The sequence below is a fragment of the Trichechus manatus genome, unplaced genomic scaffold (genome assembly GCF_000243295.1).
Source record: "Trichechus manatus latirostris isolate Lorelei unplaced genomic scaffold, TriManLat1.0 scaffold00015, whole genome shotgun sequence".
NCBI lineage: Eukaryota > Metazoa > Chordata > Mammalia > Sirenia > Trichechidae > Trichechus > Trichechus manatus.
In genome coordinates, this window is record NW_004443951.1 from 11,481,008 (window position 1) to 11,506,781 (window position 25,774).

The following is a 25,774-nucleotide window of genomic DNA, read 5'->3' on the forward strand; positions in this document are numbered from 1 at the left end:
AAAGACTTCACCAAAAGAGTCAAAAGACAATCTACAGACTGGGAAAAAATTTTTGCCTACGACAAATCCAATCAGCATCTAATCTCTAAAATCTACAAGATACTGCAAAACCTCAACAACAAAAAGACAAATAACCCAATTAAAAAATGGGCCAAAGATAATGAACTGGCACTTTGCCAAAAGAAGACATCCAGGTGGCTAACAAACACATGACGAAATGCTCACGATCATTAGCCATTAGAGAAATGCAAATCACAACTACAGTGAGGTACCATCTCACCCCAACAAGGCTAACATTAATCAAAAAACACAAAATAATAAATGTTGGAGAGGTTATGGAGAGACTGGAACACTTACACCCTGTTGGTGGGAATGTAAAATGGTACAACCACTTTGGAAATTGATTTGGCGCTTCCTTGAAAAGCTAGAAGTACCATACGATCCAGCAGTCCCCCGCCTTGGACTATATCCTAGAGATACAAGAGCCATCACATGAATATATATATGCACACCCAGGTTCATGCAGTACTGTTCACGATAGCAAAAAGATGGAAACAACCTAAGTGCCCCATCAGTGGATGAATGGATAAACGAATTATGGTGTATTTACACAATGGAATACTGCACAACGATAAAGAACAACCATGAATCCGTGAAACATCTTATAACATGGAGGAATCTGGATGGCATTATGCTGAATGAATTCAGTCAGTCACAGAAGGACAAATATTGTATAAGACCAGTATTATAAGAACTCAAGAAAAAGTTTAAACACAGAAGGAAACATTCTTTGATGGTTACGAGGGTGGGGAGGGAGAGGGTTATTCACTAACCAGGTAGTAGACAAGAATTGTCTTAGGTGAAGGGAAGGACAGCACACACTACAGGGGAAGTCAGCACAACTGGACTAAACTAAAGCTAAGTAGTTTCCTGAATACAACCAAACACTTCAAGGGACAGAGTAGCAGAGGCGGGGGTCTGGGGACCATGGTTTCAGAGGACATCTAGGTCAATTGGCATAATAAAGCTTTTTCAGAAAATGTTCTGCATCCTACTTGGTGAGTGGCATCTGGGGTCTTAACTAGCAAGCAGCCATCTAAGATACATCAATTGGTCCCAACCTACCTGGAGTAAAGGAGAATGAAGAACACCAGAGATGCAAGAGAACTATTAGCCCAAGAGACAGAAGGGAGCACATAAACCAGAGACTGTGTCATCCTGAGACCAGAGAAACTAGATGGTGCCCAGCTACCACCAGTAACTGCCCTGACAGGGAACACAACAGAGAGTCCCGGATGGAGCAGGAGAAAGGTGGGGTGCAGAACTCAAATTCTAGTAAGGAGATGAGACTTAATGGTCTGAGAAAGACTGGAGGAACCCCAGAAAGCATGGTCCCTGGACTGTCTGTCAACCCAGAACTAAAACGATTCTCGAGGCCAACTCGTCAGACAAAGATTAGACTGGCCTGTGTGGGACATAAAATGATACTTGCGAGGAGTGTGCTTCTTAGCTCAAGTAGATACTTGAGACTAAATGGGCAGCTCCTGTCCGGAGGTGAGATGAGAAGGCAGAGAGGGTCAGGAGCTGGTTGAATGGACACAGGAAATCAGGTGAAAGGGAGAGGTGTGCTGTCACAGTATAGGGAGAGCAGTTGGGGTCATATAACAATGTATGTGTGGATTTTTGTATGAGAGACTAACTTGAGTTGTAAACTTTCCCTTAAAGTACAACAATAAAAATAAAGAAATAATAGTGGTAAACCAGATAAATAAGATCCCTGCCCTTGTGGAGCTACTCCATAAGGAGAGAGAAAGATAATAAATAAGTAAACAAATAATTTCAGATGGTTACGGTTGTAAGAAAAAGCAGGATAAGGAGATAAAGAGTAGTGGAAGGTGGAGAGCTCTTTTAGATAGGAGATAAAATTTGAGAAGAAACTCAAATGATGTAGACTAGTAAGCCATAAGAAGATCTAGGAGAAAATTTTTCCTTGTAGAGAGAATAGCAAGTGCAGAGACACTGAAGTAGGAATGAATTCGGCATGTTTGAGAAACAGCAAGAAGCCCAGTGTGACTGGAACACAGTAATTGAGTGGTAGAATGGTAATACACAAGGCCTGAGAGTTAAGAGAGGACTAGATCGTAAAGGATCTCATAGACCGTAGTAAGGATTTGGAGTTTAGATTTTATTTTATTGGGAAGCTTTTAGAGAGTATTGAATGACATCATCTGATTTATACTTTTAAAAGATCACTCTAGCTGCTATATGGAAAATAAGACTGTAGTAGGACATGACGGAATCAGGCAAACCAGTTAGGAGATGATGTTAGTAGTCTAAACCAAAAAAACCAAACCCAGTGCCGTCGAGTCAATTCCAACTCATAGCGACCCTCTAGGACAGAGTAGAACTACCCCATAGAGTTTCCAAGGACTGCCTGGTAGATTCCAACTCCCAACCATTTGGTTAGCAGACATAGCACTTTACCACTACACCACCGGAGTTTCCTTCAGTAGTCTAGGTGAACAATAATGCTGACTCTGACTAGAACAATAGTGGTAGAAGTAATTGAATTCAAAACATATATTGAAGGTAGAGCTGATTAGGTGTATAGAATGAGGAAAAGAGACAGCTGTCATCCTGTGATCTCCCTTTTACCATCATCTTGAGGATTCTCTTTGCTTCTTCCTTAAGTTTAACGCCTTCTTTCCTGGAATCCATTTTTTTCCTTTTCCTTGATTTACTCTCGTGTTTTTATGGGACACGTAATAGAGCTTTCAGACAAAAAGGTAAATTTTTTGAGAACTTTCATGTCTGTCAGCACGACGCTGAACACTGGAGACATAAAGATAAAAGAGCTCCTTATGGAGCTCAAAGTCTAGGTGGGAAAGCAAACATGTAATCCAGTTCGTGATACAAAGGCTGTAATGGTTCAGAAAAGGCTTCATCTCTAGAGGAGATAATATATCTTGATGGATAAATGTGTGATGGGTGGGAAGAGAGAATAGGGAATGGACTTTTGGCAGTTTATTTTGGCAAGTTAATATTGGCTATGTGCAGGGGAATTATGGAAGAGAAGGCTAAATTAAGTAGGTGGAGTGATATTTTGAAGGTCCTTAATGTCATGCTAAGGAATTTGAATTTAATCCCATAGAGCAGTGGTTTATCCACCACTGTGGGGTGTGCAGGATGGACTACCAGAGGAAAATATTAGAATTCCTAGTTATTTTTATTTTATCTCTTCCTTTTAAAATGTCTATTTTTATATATGTTTTATAATGAGCTTATTATGTCATTATAGTAGTTCATGTACTTTAAGATAAAATTTAAAAATAAGACAAGTGTTCAACATTTTTTTTATGTTTGGAGACCACTGTTTTAGGGTGTCTTTAAGCAGGGAAATGACATAAGTAATGGAAATTGTAATATGGACTAGAATAGGGAAAAACTAACCCAAGAGAGACTAGTTAAGAGAATAGTTAAGAAAAAGATTTTGAGGCCTGAACTAAGGGAGCACAGTGGAGATAAAAGAGAAGGCCTTGGGGACCAGGGAGGTGTTGGCATGGAGGGGCTGGGTAGGAGAGGGAGGACTGCAGGACTATGGCCGGATTTCTAACTTCAGATCCTGGATAATGGTGACACTATGATTGAGCTAAGGAACACAGGAAGGACGTTTAGCTCTGAGCCTAAGCTTTATCACTTTTCTCACTTGCAGACTGATTTGGTCTCTCCTTCCGACACCTACTGCCCTAACCTCAGTGAAAACAAAGTGGCAGTTGGCCCTTGAATGTGCTGTGCGCTTTGGGGACTGCAGACTGGGAATCTTTCAAGTGCTTTAAACAGAATTTGAGCCTAGTGAGGTCTCCATTGCAGATAGCCATAGGTGTTTATTAAAGCACATAAACTACTCTTGGGGAATGCAGTGAGATTGGACCACATAGGAAAATGTAAATTGTGATCATTCTTAGTCACACCAAGTAGCTGAATTCATTAGTTCCATATGTAGAGGGGCAGAGTGCAGAGTGGTGATTTGAACCATAGCCATTGTTTGGGGAAGTGCTGGGTGGTAAAAGCATGGTAGTTACCTTGCCCTGACGGTTTTTTTCCAGGGGAGTAAGTGTGTTTTTCTTTCTCCTTGCCATAGGAAATTGTTTGCCAGATTGTGTTATTTATAACAATCTGTATGGAACAGCTGCCAGGAAAAGAAAAGAGCCTATTCCCAGTAGCTCTCTACTTCCCACCCCACCATCACCACCACACACACGATGCATCCATCAGTTTTCTGACTTAACTTTTGTTTTTTTCCTCTAGTTTTACTCAGTGGTTTTGACTTGATTGAAAATGCTCTTATAATGAGAGATTTCTGGCCTTTGCCAGGACTTGGTGATTGGGTTTTCTGAGCTTAATTTGTTTGCTTTGGCCATAACTGACTGGCAGAAGTTTGGATTTTGAATTCCTAATGTCATCAAAGTGCTGCCTTCCCTTGGGGACCTTGTATGTTTCCACTTTATCATGAACAATGCACACATTTGCTGTCTTTCAGAGTTGTGCTTTTTGCCCTTGGCACTGCCCTTGCTCCTCTAGCAGCAAGCTTGGGCTGAAGAGTACTGAGGACTTTTGAGTGAGTTGGGAGTAGGGAGGTCTTTGGAGATTCCGGTTGGTCTCTGTGGAAGAAAAGACATACTGTTGCTGTTAGAACAGACCTGGTCCCATGAAACACAAGGCAGCTGAGGGTTGGTGAGATCTAGGAGCTTTCAAGTTGATTGCATTTCAGATATACAGCTGCTTCACAGTCCAAACAGGCCATGTTTATTCATGGTTTGTGGTCACATGTGATAAAAATACCTCTCTGGCTCTTATCAGTTTTTCCACTTTCTCCTTCTGGGCTGCAGTTAGTAGAAGAGCATTTACGTGTCTAGACCGCTTTACATTTTTAGAATAAAAATCAAAGCAGTGATCATTTATTTTCTTTTTATTGCAGCTTTTTAAAAAATGTAGAGAAAAATAACATTATGAAGGTGTAAGGATGATTTATTTTTTCCTTTCAGAGTTTTGTTTCTTCTAGGATTTCCAGCTTTGGAAACAAAGTATATTGATCAGACAGCAAAGACTTTCCTTTGGAAGTGGTGGGGTTCCAAAGAGGATGGCAATTTGTTTGGTCTTAGTGAATCTTACATGGTGCATTTTCTGGGAACAGAGTCAGGAGAGGGGCTGATGAAACAGCAAATCCATCTGTATCCTGGGCCCTGCCCTTTCAGACCTAAGCTTTTCTTTTCATACTGAGAACAGATGGCAACCAGACATTGGAGGGAGGGATCTATTTCTTGTGTTCCTTGGGGATTTTACATTCAGTTTAGCAAAACGTCATTTAAAAGCAAAGAGAAAAATTAGCCTGCAGTCTGTTCACAATTATGTAGGACTTGTTAGGCATTCACTATACTGACAGATTTTAGCACTTTTGCAGACATTAAATGATAACAGCATTTATTTTCCAATACAATGTTGTCACTGTTTCAGAAGCATTGGGGTCATTGCCTATACTTTGGAGTGCACTTAATAATTCAATTTATTGTAAAACAGTCAACTTACAAAATCAGTCATCTTATTAGAGGAAGTCAGAAAAATAGGAGATTTTTCTTCAGCAAACTCTCTTTTCCATTATTAAATGGAGCAACTTCTATACTGGTTTAGTGACAATTGTGTGGATGTCTTTAGTAATGGCCACATTCCGCTGCCTTTCTGCAGACTGTTTCTTCCCTAGCTTGCCGGTATGTGGGCTGATTTGTTAGTGTTTGGTGGTTCCTGGATAGTGAACTTCAGTCTTAGGAATTTTTTCCTAAAAAGACGTTTATAGGAACTTTTTTTTTCTAGAGTCAGAGTTAAGATCAGAGAGAATTATGCAGGCTTTAAACAGAGGAGTAGAGAAAATCCAAATTTGAACTTCTTAACCTTAAGTGGCCTTCAGAAGGAGTTGTTTTGACTACAGATAATGAGTCATATATAGAAAAAGAAGTGATGATACAGATTCTACATTCAGAATAAGAAATTTTAGGCAATAACATAAGGCATTCTGATAGCTGAACCTCACTTTCTGAGCAAACATTAGTGTTTTCTTTATGTGAAGTCTGTTCTTTTAGAATGTGAGTTGAGATCATTGATTTTCCCACCCAAGGCAAGAATCTTGATTTTAAATTAAAATCTTCGGAAAGTTGGAACCACTTAAAAATTTCCATATAGATACTAACTTTATTTCTGAACCTGGAATAATTTTTTAAAGTAATAGAGCCCTTTTTTTTAAGCCACAGCTTACGTGTACAGAAGCCTAAAAAATAAAATTAGTGAAACAGTAGCTGCCGTGGTTGAATCAGGAAGGGCAGCAGGGAACCAGGCTTTTCCTGAGGCACCTCTGGGAAATTATAAGTGTACTATTAAGAAGCACTGGTGTAGCTGATTTAAAATTATATTTAAGGAATTTGTTTTCCAGTTGATTTTGGACCTCATTATCTGCATTTATGATAAAACATAATGGCAGAATATTTGGGTAGAAATTTGTTTAAGATATGCTGAGTAGCCTTGCTTAGCCACTCACACTTAACACTTTCTTGTTTGGGTTTCCTCCAAGTTCCATCATAGGGCCTGGCAGAGTAAGTGCTCAATAAGTGTTAAATAAACGAATCATTGCCAAGAGATACTCCAGTTTCTGCTAGAGCACTTCTGATGATGGAGAACTCATTATCTTAGAAGATTATTCTTTTCGACTAGCTCTGATTGATAGAAGTAAACCAAAAATACTTCCATGCATGTATTACTACTCATCATTCTTAGTTTTGCTCTTGAGCTGCAGGTAAAATTTGGTTCTTCTTTAGACCGTAAAGTACTTGAAGAGTGCTATTATCTTCTTTCTTCATCCTATCTACCACTTCTTGTCCTGCCCCTGTCTCTCCCACATGCAATCTTTTCTTTTCCCTACTAAACTTTATCTGTTCTTTCAGCTGTCATGGTTTCCAGCTGTTTCACCATCTTGATCACCTTTTTTATTGATGCTTTTTAGTTTATCAAGGTTACTCTTAAAATTTAATATCCCAGATGGACATAGTATTTTAAAATTAGGTCTGTCTGTTACCTAGTACTCTGGACTAGAAGCTCCCTTAAATGAGTCTTCAAATGCAACTATATTTCTTTAAACACTTATCAGTAATAAAGATTTCTTTAGTTCTATGAATAGCCATTACTAGCTATTAGACCTTAGGTAAATTACATAACTACTGTTTCTTAGTCTGTAAAGTACAAATATTAATAGTGCTTACTGTATAAAGTTATTGTGAAGCTTAAGTGAGATGATATATGCAAAGTGTTATCACAGTTCCTAGCATATAGTAAGCATGCAGTGAATGATAATTACCATTATTAGTTACTATAATTAATCCGAAATTTTTAGAATTGTAAACAGAAAACCTGCCACATAGAGAAAAATTTTTCTTAATTGATTTATTCATTCACCATACAATTATTAAATGCCTACTGTATGCCAGGCTGCCGCTCGTCTGTCATTTTGTTGTACTGTGGTGTCTTGCGTGTTGCTGTGATGCTGGAAGCTGTGCCACCGGTATTGCAAATACCAGCAGGGTACACCCGTGGTGGACAGGTTTCAGCGGCGCTTCAGGACTAAGACAGACTAGCAAGAAGGAACTGGCGATCTACTTCTAAAAAAAAAAATGGCCAGTGAAAGCCTTATGAATAGCAGCAGAAAGTTGTCGGATATAGTGTCAAAAAATGAGCTCCTCAGGTTAGAAGGCGCTCAAAATACTACTGAGAAAGAGCTGCCTCCTCCAAGTAGAACCAAAAACAAAAAAAACACCTGTTGCTGTCAAGTTGATTCCAACTCATAGCAAGCCTATAGGACAGAGTAGAACTGCCCCATAGGGTTTTCAAGGAGCAGCTGCTGGATTCGAACTGCCAGCCTTTTGATTAGCAGCCAAGCTCTTAACCACTGAGCCACCAGGGCTTCTCAGCCATATCATGAGGTAGCATATGATCAAGAACTGATGGTACTGAAGGAGGAAGTCCAAGCTGCACTGAAGGCATTGGTGAAAAACAAGACTCTGGGAATTGATGGAATACCAACTGAGATGTTTCAACAAATAGATGCAGCCCTGGAAGTGCTCACTCGTCTGTGCCAAGAAAATTGGAAGACAGCTACCTGACCAACCGACTGAAGGAGGTCCATATTTGTGCCCACTCCAAAGAAAGGTGATCCAGTCAAATGTGGAAATTATCAAACAATATCATTAATATCACATGCAAGTAAAATTTTGCTGAAGATCATTCAAAAGTGACTGCAGCAATACATCAACAGGGAACTGCCGAAAATTCAAGCTGGATTCAGAAGAGGACGTGGAACCAGGGGTATCATTGCTGATGTCAGATGGATCCTGACTGAAAGCAGAGAATACCAGAAAGATGTTTACGTGTGTTTTATTGACTATGCAAAGGCATTCAACTTTGTGGATCAAAACAAATTATGGATAACAGTGCAAAGAATGGGAATTCCAGAATACTTAATTGTACCCATGCAGAACCTGTACATAGAGCAAGAGGCAGTTGTTCGAACAGAAAAGGGGATTCTCTGTGGTTTAAAACCAGGAAGGATGTGCATCAGGGTTGTATCCTTTCAATACTTATTCGGTCTGTATGCTGAGCAAATAATCCGAAAAGCTGGACTATGAAGAAGAACAGGGCATCAGAATTAGAGGAAGACTCATTAACAACTTGTGTTATGCAAATGACACAACCTTGCTTTCTGAAAGTGAAGAGGACTTGAAGCACTTCCTGATGAAGATCAAAGACTACAGCCTTCAGTATGGATTACACCTCAGCATAGAGAAAACAAAAATCCTCACAACTGGACCAGTAAGCAACATCATGATAAATGGAGAAAAGATTGAAGTTGTCAAGGATTTCGTTTTACATGGATCCACAATCAATGCCCATGGAATCAGCAGTCAAACAATCAAATGACGTATTACATTTGGCAAGCCTGCTGCAAAAGACCTCTTCAAAGTGTTAAGAAGCAAAGATGTCACCTTGAGGACTAAAGTGTGCCTGACCCAAGCCATGGTATTTTCCGTTGCCTCATATGCATGCGAAAGCTAGACAGTGAATAAGGAAGACTGAAGAAGAATCGATGCCTTTGAATTATAGTGTTGACAAAGAATATTGAATTGCCATGGACTACCAGAACAAACATCTGTTGGAAGAACTGCTACCAGAATGTTCCTTAGAAGCAAGGATGGTGAAACTTCATCTCATGTACTTTGGACGTATTATCAGGAGGGACCAGAACCTGAAGAAGGCCATCATGCTCGATAAAGTAGAGGATCAGTGGAAAAGAGGAAGACTCTCAACGAGATGGACTGACACAGTGGCTGCCAACAATGGGCTCAAACACAGCAATGATTGTGAGCATGGCACGGGACTGGGCAATGTTTCGTTGTGTTGTGCATAGGGTCACTATGAGTGAGAACTGACCCAATGGCACCTAACAACAACATAATCCAGGCAGTTTGCTAGGTAGGCTTGACTTTTCCCATCTGTAAAAATGGGAACTAATAATATTAATAATAACAATCCCATCCCCATAGGACTGTTTTAAAGATTAAAAGAGTGCTTTGTACATACCTGAGGTTGGATTGTAATTGTTCATTTACTAGCTAGCCTCAGTTCCTTAAGGGTAAACCATTGTATTACATATATCCTATTATTTCCTAGTCCTTTAGCAAAGCAACTACTCTGTAATGTTTCATAACCGTACTGAATCATCAAACTCTGTGAAAGTGCCTTTTAAATTACAAAGGGATATATAAATATAGAAGCATTAATTCCACAGTCATAGACAATGTGGTGGTTTTCAGACTCTATTCCTTAGAACTGAGGGTTCCAGAGGTGCCTCAGGTACTGTCCAATAAGGCCCACGAGGAGTAAGTAGAGATTCCAGACCCTCCCCAGTACAGTTCAGTTAGAACAATTCTGCTTTTATTTATTTTTTACTTGTTCTTCTGTTTAAAAAAAGATTTGAAAACCATTATCTAGTTTGTGTTTACTTTATAGACAATATAGGTTTGTTCTATGATGATTGGTGTGATCCATTATCCTTTGAGATATTGACTTTCCCCTTTTCCGTTTGACAGACAGATGTGCTGGTCCTCAGCTGTGATCTGATAACAGACGTTGCCTTACATGAGGTTGTGGACCTATTCAGAGCTCATGATGCATCACTTGCTGTGTTAATGAGAAAAGGCCAAAACAGCATAGAACCAGTCCCAGGTCAAAAGGGGAAGAAAAAAGCAGGTAAGGAAGAATGCAGTTTGATTTATTTGTTTGCTGTGTTTTTATAATCACTATTATTATTAATGCATTTATTGAGAACTTACTATGTCCCTCCCAGGCACTATGCTAGGGGTTGATGACATAAAAACAAATAAGACACAGTCCCTGACTTGAAGATGCTTATAACTATTGATCAGATTCTGTAATGTCCAAGAGGCTTTTGCTCCCGGAGAGGAGCGCTCAGAGCTATTTACATTGCATTTAAGGCTCGAATGATTGAATACACGTATTTAAGAAACAAAAAAAATAAAGTCATTTTTAAAAATATTTAAACTTTGATTACAAATTTAATTAGATACTTTTCAATGATTTAAATTGATATTACAAATTTAGTATATATTGGAATATTCTAGTTTTGTTATTTTTCAAGTTTTCATATTCACGTATGGCCTCATAGTGTATTGTAGATTGTTGCTCAAGATCGTGTTAGTGGTAGGTGGTAGAACCAGAACTTGAACCCATGTTTTCTGACTCCATAGCCCATGCTTGTATGCTTGCTTGCTTCCTTCTTTTCTTTTTCTGAATTTAGTTTTTATTTTTATCAAAGTTTTATATGCACATCATTTAAAGAGTCATGAAATTATCTAAGGCATATTATGATAAATAGCAAGTCCTAAAACCACCCTCACGTTCTATAATTAGCTAGAAAGACTTAACAGAACTCACTGAAAACTATTATACTTACCATTATGGTTTATTAAAGGGAAAGAATACAGATTAAAATCAACCAAGAGAAGAAGCAGATAGGGCAGAGTTCAGGAGGAGTACCAAACAAAGAGCTTCCACTGTCCTCTTCCCATTGAGTCAGGACAGTGTTACTTTTCAAGTATCGTTGTATGACAATACACATGAAGTATTGGCAGCCAGAGAAGCTCACCTGAGCCTTGGTGTCCAGAGTTTTTATTGGGGCCCCATTACATAGGCATGATTGATTGCCCACGTGGCTGATCGCAGTCTCCAGCCCCTCCTGAGGTCAACTGATACCACATGGCCCCCACCCTACGTCACCTTGTTGGTCTTTCTGGCATGATCAGCCCCTACCCTAAATACTATCTGTTGTGGCCAGTGCCACTCTTTAAATCATGTTGTTAGACTATCTAGCATGACCCAAGGCCCCCAGGTAAACAAAGATACTCCTATCAGATCTGACATCCCAAGGGTTTAGAGATTACCTCCTACAAGCCAAGGGAAAAGGCCAGACCTCTTTTTGTTGTTGTGTTGTTAGCTACTGTTGAGTTGGTTCCGACTCATAACGACCCTATGTACAACACAGTGAAACACTGCCTCATCCTGTGCCATCCCCCTAATCGTTGCTTTGAGCCCATTGTTGCAGCCACTGTGTCAATCCGTCTCATTGAGGGTCTTCCTCTTTTTCGCTCACCCTCTACTTTACCAAGCATGATGTCCTTCTTCAGGGACTAGTCCCTCCTGATAACATTTCCAAAGTCCGTGTCTAAGTTATCTAGTGCTGCTATAACAGAAGTACCACAAGTGGATGGCTTTAACAAACAGAAATTTATTTTCTCACAGTTTAGAAGATCAGAGGTCTGAATTCAGAGCATTGGGTTGAGGGGAAGTCCTTCTCTGTCGGCTCTGGAAGAAGATCATTGTCTCCTTTCAACATCTGTGGGCCTGGCATTCCTTGGAAATCTACATGTGTCTTGCTTGGCATCAGTCTTCTCCTGGGTCTATGAGGTGCTCAGAGTGCAGGAACCCCAGGTCCAAAGGACACACTTCATTCCTGGCTCTTCTTTCTTAGTGGTAGTCAGGTCCCTCCTCTGCTCACTTCTCTCTCCTTTTATCTCTTATAAGATAAAAGGTGATGCAAGCCCCAGGGAAACTTCCCTGACATGGGATCATGCCTGTGACCTGAGTAAGGGTGTTGTGACCCACCCTAATCCTTTACACCTGATTGGCTGATCACATCAGATCACATCATGGGGGATGATTACATCTTTTCTTTCTTTCCTGTCTTTTTAATGACCTTTTGCTTTCTTCATATGTGATGTCTTTCATGTCATCCCACAACTCATCTAGTCTTCGATCATCAAATCTGTTCTTGAGATGTTTTCTAAATTCAGGTGGGATATATTCAAGGTCATACTTTAGCTCTCACGGACTTGTTCTGATTTTCTTTAGCTTCAGCTTGAACTTGCGTATGAGCAATTGATGGTCTCTTTTGCAGTTGATCCCTGGCCTTGTTCTATCTGATGATATTGAGTTTCTCCATCGTCTCTTTCCACAAATGTAGTCGATTTGATTCCTGTGTATTCCATCTGGTGAGGTCTATGTGCATAGTCACCATTTATGTTATTAAAAAAAGGCATTTGCAATGAGTAAGTCATTGTTCTTGTAAAATTCTATCATGCCGTCTCCGGCGTCATTGCTATCACCAAAGTCATATTTTCCAACTACTGTTCCTTCTTCTTTGTTTCCATGTTTCGCATTCTAATCACCAGTAATTATCAATGCACCTTGATTGCATGGTTGATCAATTTCAGACTGCAGAATTTGGTAAAAATCTTCAATTTCTTCACCTTTGACATTAGTGGTTGGTGCATAAATTTGAATAATAGTTGTATTAACTGGTCTTCCTTGTAGGTGTATGGATGTTATCCTATCACTGACAGCATTTTACTTCAGAATTTATCATGAAGTGTTCTTTTTGACAATGAATGTGATGCCATTCCTCTTTAGTTTGTCATTCCCAGCATAGTAGACCATATGACTGTCCAATTTAAAATGGCCAATACCAGTCCATTTTAGCTCAGTAATACCTAGGATATCGATGTTTATGTGTTCCATTTTATTTTTGACTGTTCTCAGTTTTCCTAGGTTCAGACTTCATGCATTCCATATTCTGATGATTAATGGATATTTGCAGCTGTTTCTTCTCATTTTGAGTCGTGCCACATCAGCAATTAAAGATCCTGATAGCTTTACCGCATCCACATCATTAAGGTCAACTCTACTTTGTGGAAGCAGCTCTTCCCCAGTCATATTTTGAGTGCCCCCCAACCTGAGGGGGGCTCATCTTCTGGCACTAATCAGACAATGTTGTGCTGGTACTCATAACGTTTTCACTGACTGTTTTAGAAGTAGATCACCAGGTCCTTCTTCCTAGTCTGACTTAGTCTGGAAGCTCAGCTGAAACTTGTCCAGTGTGGGTGACCCTGCTGGTATTTGAAATACCAGTGGCATAGCTTCCCACATCACAGCAACACTAAGCCACCATAGTACAACAAACTGACAGACGAGTGGTGGAGAACTCTTTCTGGGCAGCATTAAAATCTTCACTATACAGTGAGCATATGCAAGAGTTTCTTAGTACAATTGCTGGGTTGTAGGATATATGAATGCTTAATTTTGAGGATAATTTTAAACTGTTTTACTCTTTTCCATAGTAGTTACAGGTAGTCCCCAACTTAAGATGGGGTTTCATTTCAACAACTCCGTCGTAAGTTGGTTCTGACATAAGTTGAATACTTCTTTTTTTTTTTTAAGTTTTCCTTATTTTTGCCTTTTATTATCAGTATCTTTATAAATCTGATCTTTATTTGTCTTTGGGGGTTGCAAACATTACATATAAATTTACAGATATATTTTAATATGTACATACATACATATCACTAACAGTAAGATGTGAAAAAAAACAGACAATTGTAAGTTCGATTTGTTGTGACTCGAATATGTCATAAGTCAGGGACTACGTGTATTTCAGTTTCCCCTTCTACTAGCAATTTGAAGGAACCCTGTGCTCCATCTACTTGCCAGCACTTTGTATTGCATTTGCATCAGTTGGGTAAGAGTAAGATGTTATGTCATTGTGTTCTTGATCTACACTGCCCTGATGTAATGAAGTTGAACATTTGTGTTTGTTCACTCGTCATGTTTACCTTCTCTTCAGTGAAAAGCCTGTTCATATCTTTTGTGTAGTTTTCAATGAGGTTATTTGAACTTTTCTTATTGATTTATATTCTTGTTACTAATTCTATGTAAGTTGTATGTGCTGCAAATATACTTTCCTAGTTTAAAACTTGTCTTTTTACTTTCTTTAAGATGTCTTTTGATGAACAAAAGTTCTGAATTTAATATAATCAAATTTATGAAAAATTTAAAAGCACATTTTGTGTCTTGTTTAAGAACTTCCCCAGTGTAAGTTCTGAACAATATTAGCTTCAATTTTCTATTAAGAATTTTAAAGTTTTCTATTTGACCTATAAGTCCTTGATCCCTCTGGAGTTGTGTTTTGTATGTGGTGTGATGTTAGCACACAGTTTAATCATTTTTCCATACGTATGGCCTTTTTTCCTAGCTCCATTTACTGAATAGACCATCCTTTCTCCACTGATCTGACACATCAGCTTTGCCATACTTCCAAGTTTCATACATGCTTGGATCCGTTTCTGGGTTCTGTTTTATTCCATTGGTCAATTTGTCTATCCCTGTACCAATATTAAAATAGTCATAGTTAGTATACATTTATTCTAAGTCCCAGTATAAGGTAGGGCAAGTCTCTTCTCCTTGCTCTTCTTTTTCAGAAGTATCCTGGCTATTTTGGGCCCAGTACTCTTCCACATGAATATTTAGAATCTACTTATCAAGTTTCATGAATAACTTATTAAGATTTATATCAGAATTGCATTAATTATTGGTTCAGTGGTAGAATTCTCACTTTCCATGTAGGAACCCAGATTTGATTCCTGGCCAGTACACCTCATGTACATCTACTACCTGCCCATCAGTGGTGTTTTACATGTTGCTGTGATGCTGACCAGGTTTCAGTGGAGCTTCTAGACTAAGACAGACTAGGAAGAAAGGCCTGTCTACTTCCAAAAATCAGCCAATGGAAGCCCTATAGATCACAATGGTCCAATCTGCAACTGATCTTGGGGATGGCACAGGACTGGGCACCATTTTGTTCCGTTGTGCATTGGGTCATCATGAGTCAAGGGCCAACTCAGCAGTAGCTAACACAACAACATAGATTCAGTAGATTTGGAAAGAATTTAACTTTACATTATTAAGTCTTTCTACTCATTAACATGGTACATCTTTCCATTTATTTAGGTCTTCTTTAATTTCTCTTAAAATTTTATAATTTTTGCTGAGAGATGTCTCACACACTTTAATTTCATTTACTTCTAGGTACTTGATGTTCTCCAATACTATTGAAAATGGTATTTTTAATTTGGTTTTAGTTCATTTGCTGATATATCAAAATTGCAGTTGATGTTTATATATAAATCTTTACCCTGCCACCTTGCCAAACTCTCCTATTGTTTCTAATAACCTATCTGTAGATTCTTTGGGTTTTTCTATGTAAACAGCTAGATCTTCTGCAAATAAAGACAGTTTTATTTCCATCATTCCAGACTTTATGTTTTTAATTTCTTTTTCTTATTGTGCTGGCCAGAACCTCCAATACAATTATATATAGAAGTGATGCAAGTTGACACCCTTTTCTCATTCCTGATTTTAAAGGAGTGTTTTCAACATCTACCCAATTAAAGTGATGCTTACTACAGGTTTCATAGGTACTTAACATCGGATTGGCGCAGTGGTTAAGAGCTTGCCTGCTAACCAAAAGATCGGCAGTTCGAATCTATCAGCTGCTCCTTAAAAAGGCCTCTGTCCTGTAGAGTCGCTATTAGTCGGAATTGACTAGACAGCAATGGGTTTGGTTTTGTTTTTTTTGACATCGGATTAAGGAAGTCTCCTAGTCCTAATTTATTAAGATTTTTTTTGTAAGTATCTTAGTTTTATCAGAGCCTTTTCTGTCCCTATTCAAGTGGTCATATGATTTTTCTCTTTTACTCTGATAATGTGATGAATTACAGGTATGGATTTTTCAAATTAAACCATCATCACATATTTAGGATAAACCCAACTTGGCCATGGCATATTTTCCTTTTTACATATTGTATCAGTAAGTTTTTACTACATAACAAAATCTCCCCCAAATTTAGTGGCTTTGAACAACATTCTTCTATTTGCTCATGATTCTATGGGTTAGCAGTTTGGGCTGAGTTTAGCTATGATGGTTCATCTCTATTCAGGTGACAGTCAGCCTAGTGATTGCTTCATGACAAATTACCACAAACTTAACAGCTTAAGATAACACTGTGAGTCAGGAATCTAGGCACAGCTTAGCTGGGTCCTCTGCTTCAGAGTCTCTTGCAAGGCAGCAATCAAGGTGTTAACCAGGGCTGGGATCTCATCTGAAGGCTCAACTGAGGAGGGACTTGCTTCCAAGCTCACTTGATTGTTGGCAGAATTTCAGTTTCCTAAATTCTGTTGGATTGAGATCCTCAGTTCTAGCTGGCTGCTGGCCAGAGACTGACATCATTTCTTTATCTTTTGGGCTTCTCCATCATAACAGTTTGCTTTATCAGAACCAACAGGGAGAGAATGTTCTAGCAAGACAGAAGTCACAATCTTATATAACCTAATCACAGAAGTGACATCACTTTTGCCATATTCTGTTGATTAGAAGCTAGGCCAGTCCACACTCAAAGGGAGGAGATACACAAGGATGTACAAGAGGTGGTTCTTATTGGGGGCCATCTTAGAGCCTGTAAGCCACAGCTGGGCTCACTAATATGTCTAGGGCCTCAGCTGTAACAGCTGAGTTTCTCTTTCCATGTATTTTCTTATCATCTAGAAGATTAGCCCAGTCTTGTTTATCTGGCAGCAGCAGCAGGTTCTAAGAAAGAGCAAGAGCAGAAGCTACAAGGCTTCTTGAGGCCTAAACTGAGAAATTGCACAGTGTCACTTCTGTCACATTCTGTTAGTCAAAGCTAGTCACAAGGCCAGCCCAGATTCAAAGGATAGGGAAATAGATACTTAATGGGAGGAGCTGCAAAGAATTTATGACCCTTTTTAATCTGCTATATACACTTTTGGTTTTGATTTGCTAATATTTTGCTTCGACTTTTGTATTTATATTGTGCGTGACTGTGCCTGTAATTTTCCCTTCTCATAATATTGTGTGGTTTTGGCATCAGGATCATAATTCCCTCATAGAATGAGTTGGTGAATATTCTCAACTCCAAGCATAGTGCCTGTCACAGGATAGGTGCACAAATATATTTATTAGTTGAATGGATGAATAAATGAATAGTGGAGACAAAAGGGTCAGAGAAGTAAAAAAACAACTAGAAAAAAAGTATGACAGTGGAATATTACAGAGTAAAAAATTTGGAAGTTCATAGTTTTGACTGCTTTCTTAATCTTACTTATATAGTCTGCCTTCTTAGGATGGTTATTCTGAAGTTACCTGTTCCACTGCCAAAATGGAATTCACTTTGGTAAAAGCAGAGTAGAAAGAAACCTTTCCAAATTTCTATAATTTGTATCATATTCTGAGGCCTTAGTTACTGTGGTAGCTGCAAAGAAGCAAATACAAGGATGGAGGCTGAGTGGGAGGGGACTGGGACTGAAATGCAATGTAATTGACTTTCTGGAAATTATTGCTCCCAGGACATTCAGTGATTCAAGGTTTTGTAAACCTAAGGACTTGGGTAGGATAAGCCCTCCAAACTGTATCCAAAAATAACAACTCTGTGTATCTTTTTAAAATGGCTGATTCATAATCAGATCTTTGCAGACTGTTATATTCTCAGGTTTCCCCATAATGGATGAGTTGATAGATGTCAGAACTGCTGTGTGGCATGTAAAAGTCTCTGCAAAATTTAGCTTCAAATTGGCAGTATTTACTGTTCCTTCTTTGGAGTTCACCAATTTTGTTTATTGAAAAAAAACAACATATAACTTTATAGTAGTTTCTCTTTATTCCGATTCAAACACTGTATATGATAAGATGACCAGAGACCATTTGAAGAAATGAATGATTTCAAGTGCCTGAGCTAAACATATTACATACTTAAGTAATGCATTTGTCTCTAGGTATGTGGGCAGCTACGGCCAACAGTGTAGCATGTTTAGTTGTATAGTTGCCGTTGTCTGTCAATGGGAAGAAACTTCATTTTTATAGAGATATTTTTCCTAAAGTTAAACCTTTACTTTCTCATTGGTGCTCCTTTGTAAAGAGGTATTAAAACAGTGCTTTATTTGATTGTTCTAAAGATCTTGTGAGATCAAATGAGAACATGTATTTTGTTTAATTTTTTGAACTTAAGTATTTAATGTTTTAGTTAATAGCACTATTATAAAAGCTTCACAAATTTTAACTCATTTAATCCTCATAACAAGCCTGTGAGGTAGGCACTATCATTATGCCCGTTTTACAGATGAAACTGAGGAACAGAGAGGTTAAGTAACTTGCCCAAAGATGTACAACTAGTAAATGGCTGAACTGGGATTCATACCCAGATTGTCTGGCTTTAGAGGCTCTGTTTTTAATCATTATGCTATGCTGCCTGTATGTGAAAATGCTTTGTAAGCTATAAAGACTGTACAGATGTTAGTAGCAGATTTTATTAAGTGTCCAACACTGTACTACATGTTATGAGAGAGATAAAAGAATCATAAGTCTACCTTTGAAGAATTTATAATCTGGTTGAGGAAAAGAAAGAAAACAGCAATAATATGACAGCCTGTGTCTTAGTTATCCAGTGTTTCTACAACAGAAATACCACAAGTGGATGGCTTTAACAAACAAATGTATTCTCTCACATTCTGGGAGGCTAGAAATTCAAATTTAGGGAGCTAGGTCCAGGAGAAGGCTTTCTCTCTCTGTCGGCTCTGGGGGAAGGTCCTTGTCATCAATCTTCTCCTGGTCTAGGAGCTTCTTAGCACACGGACCTTGGGTCCAAAGGACATACTCCATTCCCAGCACTTCTTTCTTGGTGGTATGAGGTCCCTGTCTCTGCTGGATTCTCTCTCCTTTTATCTCTTGTAAGATAAAAGGTGATGCAGGCCACACCCCAAGGAAACTCTCCTTACATTAGATCAGGGCTGTGACCTGAGTAAGGGTGTTGCATCCCACCGTAATCCTCTTTAACATAACCTAATCTTGCCTCATTAATCACAGGCAGAAATTAGGATTTATGACACATAGGAAAATTACATCAAATCACAAAATGATGGACAGCCACACAATACTCGGAATCATGGCCTAGCCAAGTTGACACAGATTTTTAGGGGACACAGTTCAATCCATAACAAGCTGTAAGATCATTGTCAACCAGAGAACTCTCCACACCTAGGCACTTTGTTTTGAATGCCCTATATATAGCATAAAACCTAGTGCATAATAGACATGTAGTTAACATTAGTTAAAGGTAGATGACCTTAAATATATCATTCTCCTTTTCATGGTGAGCAGACCTAGATTATTTCAGGGAGAGAATTCCTTGTTGTGTTTTCTTCCTGTGCCATGCAGTGAGCTTATGGATCATCCAGTTCATTTGACTAAGCAGTGTCTTGGCTATCTTCTTTTTTTTTTTTTTTTTAAAAAAAAAAAAATGTCATTTTGGAAGTAATTTTAAATTTACAGAATGGTTGCAAGAATATTCTTGTACAAAGAACCCATATATCCTTTACCCAGATTCCCCAAATGTTAACATTTGCTGTATCATTCTTGCTCTCTTTAAAATACATACTTTATGTATATAATATGCGTACATAAGATATATCATTATTTTTCTGAGCTAGTTGAGAAAGTCGCACACATGATTCCCACTTGCCTCTAAATATATCAGTGTATATCTTTAAAATGTGTATTTAAAAATTGTTTTAAATTCCAAAAAAAGACCATTCCCTTATATAATTATAGTAAAATTATCAAAATAAGAAACTACATTAGTATAATACTTTTTTCTAATCTACAGACCTTATTCAAATGTCACTAATGAATCTAATAATATCCTTTAGAACAATGCAAAAAAATCTTTGAGTGCCCGTCTTTTAAACAGTGTGGTGAGTATGTGCTACATTACATAACACTCTTAGCTCCTTTTCTCAACTGAGCCTCCTGTATTTGGTTCCAAGAGCAATATGAGCAGGTGCCCTATCCCCTGACTTAGTTATGCAGGTGAGGCAAGTGGCTTTGTTTGATTTTCCTTCTTTTGTGTGATTCAGTGGAGCAGCGTGACTTCATTGGAGTGGACAGCACAGGAAAGAGGCTGCTCTTCATGGCTAATGAAGCAGACTTGGATGAAGAGCTGGTCATTAAGGGATCCATCCTGCAGAAGTAAGCCCTAGGGTTTTTCTTTTTGGCAATTCTCCTTATTTTAAAACAAAATAAAACCACCCAGTGGATGGGAAAGAGGGAATGAAAACTAGATTATACTGTGTGAAATTGACAAAAGTATGTGAATGTTTTCCCATGAGCCAGGATGGAGGCTTTTCTTCACTGTAGAAACATAGCTTTTCTTGCCAAGGTAGAGCCAAATCCTGCCTAGGAGTGGTGCAAAGTAGCTCTGGGGAGAAATTTTTTTCTGACAGTGTTATAGAACCTCCTTTTTTTTTTTATTTAATTATTTTAAGAATATACTTATTGAAATAAGCAAGGCACATATAGTGGGTATAAACCTCAGTCCACAAATTTAATCGGGCAAAAATTTAATTACGTTTAGTTTCAGTTATTCAACTAGTGTCTTAGTCATCTAGTGCTGCCATAACAGAAATACCACAAGTGGATGAGCACCTCCTTTTTAATACAAAGCTACACATAGGCAACTCAGTCACATTTTCTTCAATCGGCATTTATTGTTTGCTCAGCACAGACTTTTTAATTAGAAGCCACCGGACTCAAAGTTTCACCAGAGCAATGCCAGTACATAGGAATGTTCAATAAATGTTTGAAGGTTGGATGAAATGAATGCAAGAGCTGTGAACTGGGAAAGAGAAAGCTCTTCCTTTTTGCTTTTGCTACCTAGCTGAATAGAAGTAGGAGACATATTAACAAGTATACATTTTAGTGAATATCAAGCTAAAACTCTGACTTCAGCTGGGTCCAGATACCCCTATGGATAAGAGTTCTTTATGAGCCTTGATTTTTTTATCTGTAAAATGGGATCAGTAATAATAAGGCTCTTCTGGAGAATAAAGATGCCATGGTGGTGCAGCGGTTAAGCACTTAGCTACTAACCAAAAGGTTGGCAGTTCGAACTCATCAGCTGCTGCTTGGGAGAAAGATGTGGCAGTCTGCTTCCATAAGATTTACAGCCTTGGAACCCTAAGAGGTAGTTCTGCTCTGTCCTGTAGTGTCGCTGTGAGTTGTAATCGACTCAGTGGCATGGGTTTTATGTGTGTGTGTGTTTCTGGAGAATAAATGAGATAATGTGTATAAAAACAGCATAATAATGCCTGTTACATAGTAAATGACCAAAAAATAGTAAGCATTATTATTTCTATTAGAATGAACAACTCTTTAAAAACTCATGCATAATATCAGTTCCAGATTAAAATGGCTGTTTCAAATTGCATCACAGAATTTCTTCCCAGTAGTTCCTAATGAATGAGAAAAAAAATAGCATAAATTTTGGCAGCATCAAACAAAGTAGGATATTAATAAATCTTAACACCTGATGACCAAGGAGAACACCAAGGTTCTAGTGAGAAGCAGAGAGGCGTAGCAAAGGTAATACCGCTCCCAACTTCACCGTATCACCACTACTCAGAGGCCGTCCTGCAGTTCTCACTAATGTTGCCAAATGTGGAATGAAGAAAACGGAGTATTATATCTTTACTTTTGTCTTTTTCTTACTGAGAAGCAACGGGAACAGCTGCTGGGGAGAAACTGATGAAGCAGGGAAAGTGGATAATGAGGCTAACTCTAACAGAAACAAAGGCTCTGAGCCTTAAGCAATGAAAACAATGAATAGGTGAAATACAGTAGTACCCCCTTATCCGCGGTTTTGCTTTCCACGATTTCAGTTACCTGAGGTCGACCGCAGTCCGAAAATATTAAATGGAAAATTCCAGAAATAAATAATTCATAAGTTTTAAATTGTGTGCCATTCTGAGTAGTGTGATGAAATCTCACGCCATCCAGCTGCATCCTGCCCGAGACGTGAATCATCCCTTTGTTCAGTGTCACGCTGTATATGCTAACCCCCTGTTAGTCACTTAGTAGCCATCTCGGTTATCAGATCAACTGTCGAGGTATGAGGTATCGAAGTGCTTGTATTCAAGTAACCCTTATTTTACTTAAGAATGGCCCCAAAGCGCAAGAGTAGTGATGCTGGAAGTTTGGATATGCCAAAGAGAAGCAGTAAAGTGCTTCCTTTAAGTGAAAAGGTAGAAAGTTCTCGACTTCATAAAATATTTTAAGAGAGGGAGACTACAGTTACATAACTTTTATTATAGTATATTATAATTGTTCTATTTTATGAGTAGTTATTGTTGTTTATCTCTTACTGTGCCTAATTTATAAGTTAAAATTTATCATAGGTATGTATGTATAGGAAAAAACATAGTGTATGTAGGGTTTGGTACTATCTATAGTTTTAGGCATCCAGTGGAGGTCTTGGAACGTATCCCCCGCAGATGAGGGGGGACTACTGTGATATAAAGCTAGAGAGTATCCCTCCATGGGAATAGAATATGCCTCTAATTATGTGGAATGAACCCAGAACTTTTAACAGAATCTCTGGAAAGAGAAAAATTCTAACAAAGACTCTATAATACCTTAGCTATGTTCCCTACACAACTCCCATCCTTGCTTTCCATGCATCTGTTCTCAGACAGCTGCTGGAAGATTTGTAACACCAAAACACTAGCATAAACAAAGTGAGAGACAGAATAAATGGAAAAGGGCATCCAATTAAGAGAAAGAAGAATCCCTAGGATGATGATGAAGTTTCAGGATAACACCTGTGTATCCAGTGTATAAACAACAACCAGACCAGAGTGGAATGGGTCAGAAAACTCTGGGAGAGATTTCTTCAAGATGATCACATTTCTTCTGATGAAAACAACAGAATGCTTGATGTGTCTCACATTTTGAAAGAAGTTTAGGCAGTTGGTGTTAGTTGGCATTGAGTTATCGATGGTTGTTGGTTGTAGCTACTGTCGAGTAGACTGCAACTCATGGTGACCTTACGTACAACAGAACAAAAGTTGCTCGGTCCTGTACATCCTCATGATTGCTGCCATGTTTAAGTCCATCGTTGAAGGTATTGTACCAATCTATCTCACCAAGGGTTTCTCTTGCCCTCATTGGCCTTCTGCTGTGTCAGACATGATGTCTTCCTCTAGCGATTGATCCCTTCTGATGACATGTCTAAAGCAAGCGAGTCGGACAATGTTCTGTTGCGGTCTGTAAGTTTTTCATTGGCTAGTATTCAGAAGTTGATTGCCAGGTCTTTCTTCTTAGTCTGTCTTAGTCTAGAAGCTCCACTGAAACTTGTCCACCATGGGTGACCCTGCTGGTATTTGAAATACTGGTGGCATAGCTTTTAGCATCATAGCAACACAGAAGCCACCACGGTACAACAAACTGACAGATAGGTGGTGGTGAATTATCAACAAGTGCCTGGAAAACTATGAAATTACAAGACCTAAATTAACACCAGGGCAAACAACAAAAATGTGCGGGGAGAGAAAATTAATCATTATTTACTGCATGGCGCAATATAATGTAATCCTTGACTCTTGATCTAACCAAAATTATGATATAATTACTTTGGAATAATGAGATGAAGGTTCGTGTGTCGTAGGGGTGAGGGAAGAAGAGAGGTAAATCCTCCTCTTTCATAATAAAAGCTAATGCCTAAAGCTAAAGTCATAATAATGTAAACATTGATTATTGAGCTAACCAAAATAATAAAAGAATTATATTGGGAGGGCAAAAGAGACACGAAGGGTGGGTATATGTTGGGGAGCAGGACTGGTAATAAAAAGAAGCTAAATCTTCATCTTCCATAGCGGGAAATCAACAGATAATACTTGAATTGGAAAAACCAAGAAGTATCAATATAAGAATATTAGAAATATGGATATAAATACTAAATGGATCAGTTAAAAGAATTGAAAGTGGGTGCCTCTGGGGAACAGAAAATGAGGAAGAGAGGGAATGGAGGACTAAAATTTTTTGTTTGCCTCATTATATACATATACAACTTCAATTTTAATTATTTTAAGATATAATACAATAAAATTTCCTGAATCAAGTAAAAATCTGCAGATTTTAAGAGTATAATGTGTATTCCAAGAAAATGTGACCAGATGTATCCTAGTAAATCTATTAAACTTCAGGGATAAAGAAGGAATTTGTCAAGCATCCAGAGAAAAAAACAAACCACTTACATGGGAGGAAAAATTAGGTTTCCCTCCGAGTTCTCCACAACATTCAGTACCAGAGAAAGAATGTCTGCAGAGGCAGCGTGCATCCTGTGACCGAATGAGGTAGGAGTATAAAGCCACCCCAGCAGGCAATACTGGAGGCTGTACTTGCTCTAGAACTCCCGGCTGAGTTGGCCGAGGCTCTGTCAAACCTTCATCTCAGTTCAGTTTCTTCGTCTGCCCAGTCCTGCTTCCTCCTCCTCCTTTCACAGCTGTTGATTTCTCGTTAAACATCTTGTACCCCAAACTCTGTCTCAGTGTCAGTTCTGGAGAACCCAGCCTTCAACACACAGTAACATGGTTTTCCACTACCTGGTAAAGCAGTTTTTCTCACCATTGGAGTGATCATTCTTTCAAATGTAGAATTAAACTACCTAGTTGATTAAGTTCTTTTTTTCTTCTGAAAGCAAAGAGGCTTTGACCTCTGCATGTATAAAAATTATGCTGAATGTTGTCTAATAACATTCATGCCTCTTATAATTCCTGACTGATCATAGTATAAAAAATGTATACGCATTTATCAGTATTTCCAGCCTCACTCTGCTATGACTTCTTATCTGCCCTTCCCACAGGATCTGTAGTTTTCAACCCTGGGGAGTATTTAAAAAAAAAATACTGATGCCTGAGCTCCAGCCCTAGAGGTCCTGATTTAACTAATCTGGCCTGGAACCAGGCATTTATAAAAAGTTTCTTGGGTGATTCTAATGTATGAAGGTTGAAAACCACTGTATTGGGCACTCTGTTCAACTTACCAGAGCATGTAGCCCAAGAGTACTCAATAAATAACTTAATAAATGGATAGTCAGTTGATCTATCTGAGTCCAAAGGAATTTTCAGCTCCCCAGTAGTGAATGGAAGCAGTAATGAAAATGGGCCCAGCATCTGAAACTGCAGCTTGGAGCTCTGATTCTCATTCGCCAGGGTCTGCAGCTATGTCCATAGGAGGAGAGGCCCACGAGGACTCCAATTACTGTAGGCATCTGTCCTAGCTACATCTGTCCAGTGACCATAGATGTGTTCCCAAGGGCAAATAAACCCTAGCGTACAGGCTACTAGATTTGTGGTGATAAAGTCAGGTCTAATAATATGGTTGACATTTTGTCCACACTGGCTGGGTAATTATGGAGAATTAAATGGC

At 38.6% G+C, this 25,774-nt stretch overlaps 1 protein-coding gene across 1 annotated transcript in view; it reads left to right on the forward strand.

Moving 5' to 3' along the window:
- Nucleotides 1–25,774, forward strand: part of EIF2B3 (eukaryotic translation initiation factor 2B subunit gamma) — a 147,664-nt gene that overhangs the window by 42,332 nt on the left and 79,558 nt on the right. Inside the window, exons 4-5 of the mRNA XM_004371808.2 lie at nt 10,185–10,344; nt 20,428–20,539. Coding sequence (XP_004371865.1) covers nt 10,185–10,344; nt 20,428–20,539 — 272 coding nt within the window. The remainder of the gene's footprint in view (nt 1–10,184; nt 10,345–20,427; nt 20,540–25,774) is intronic.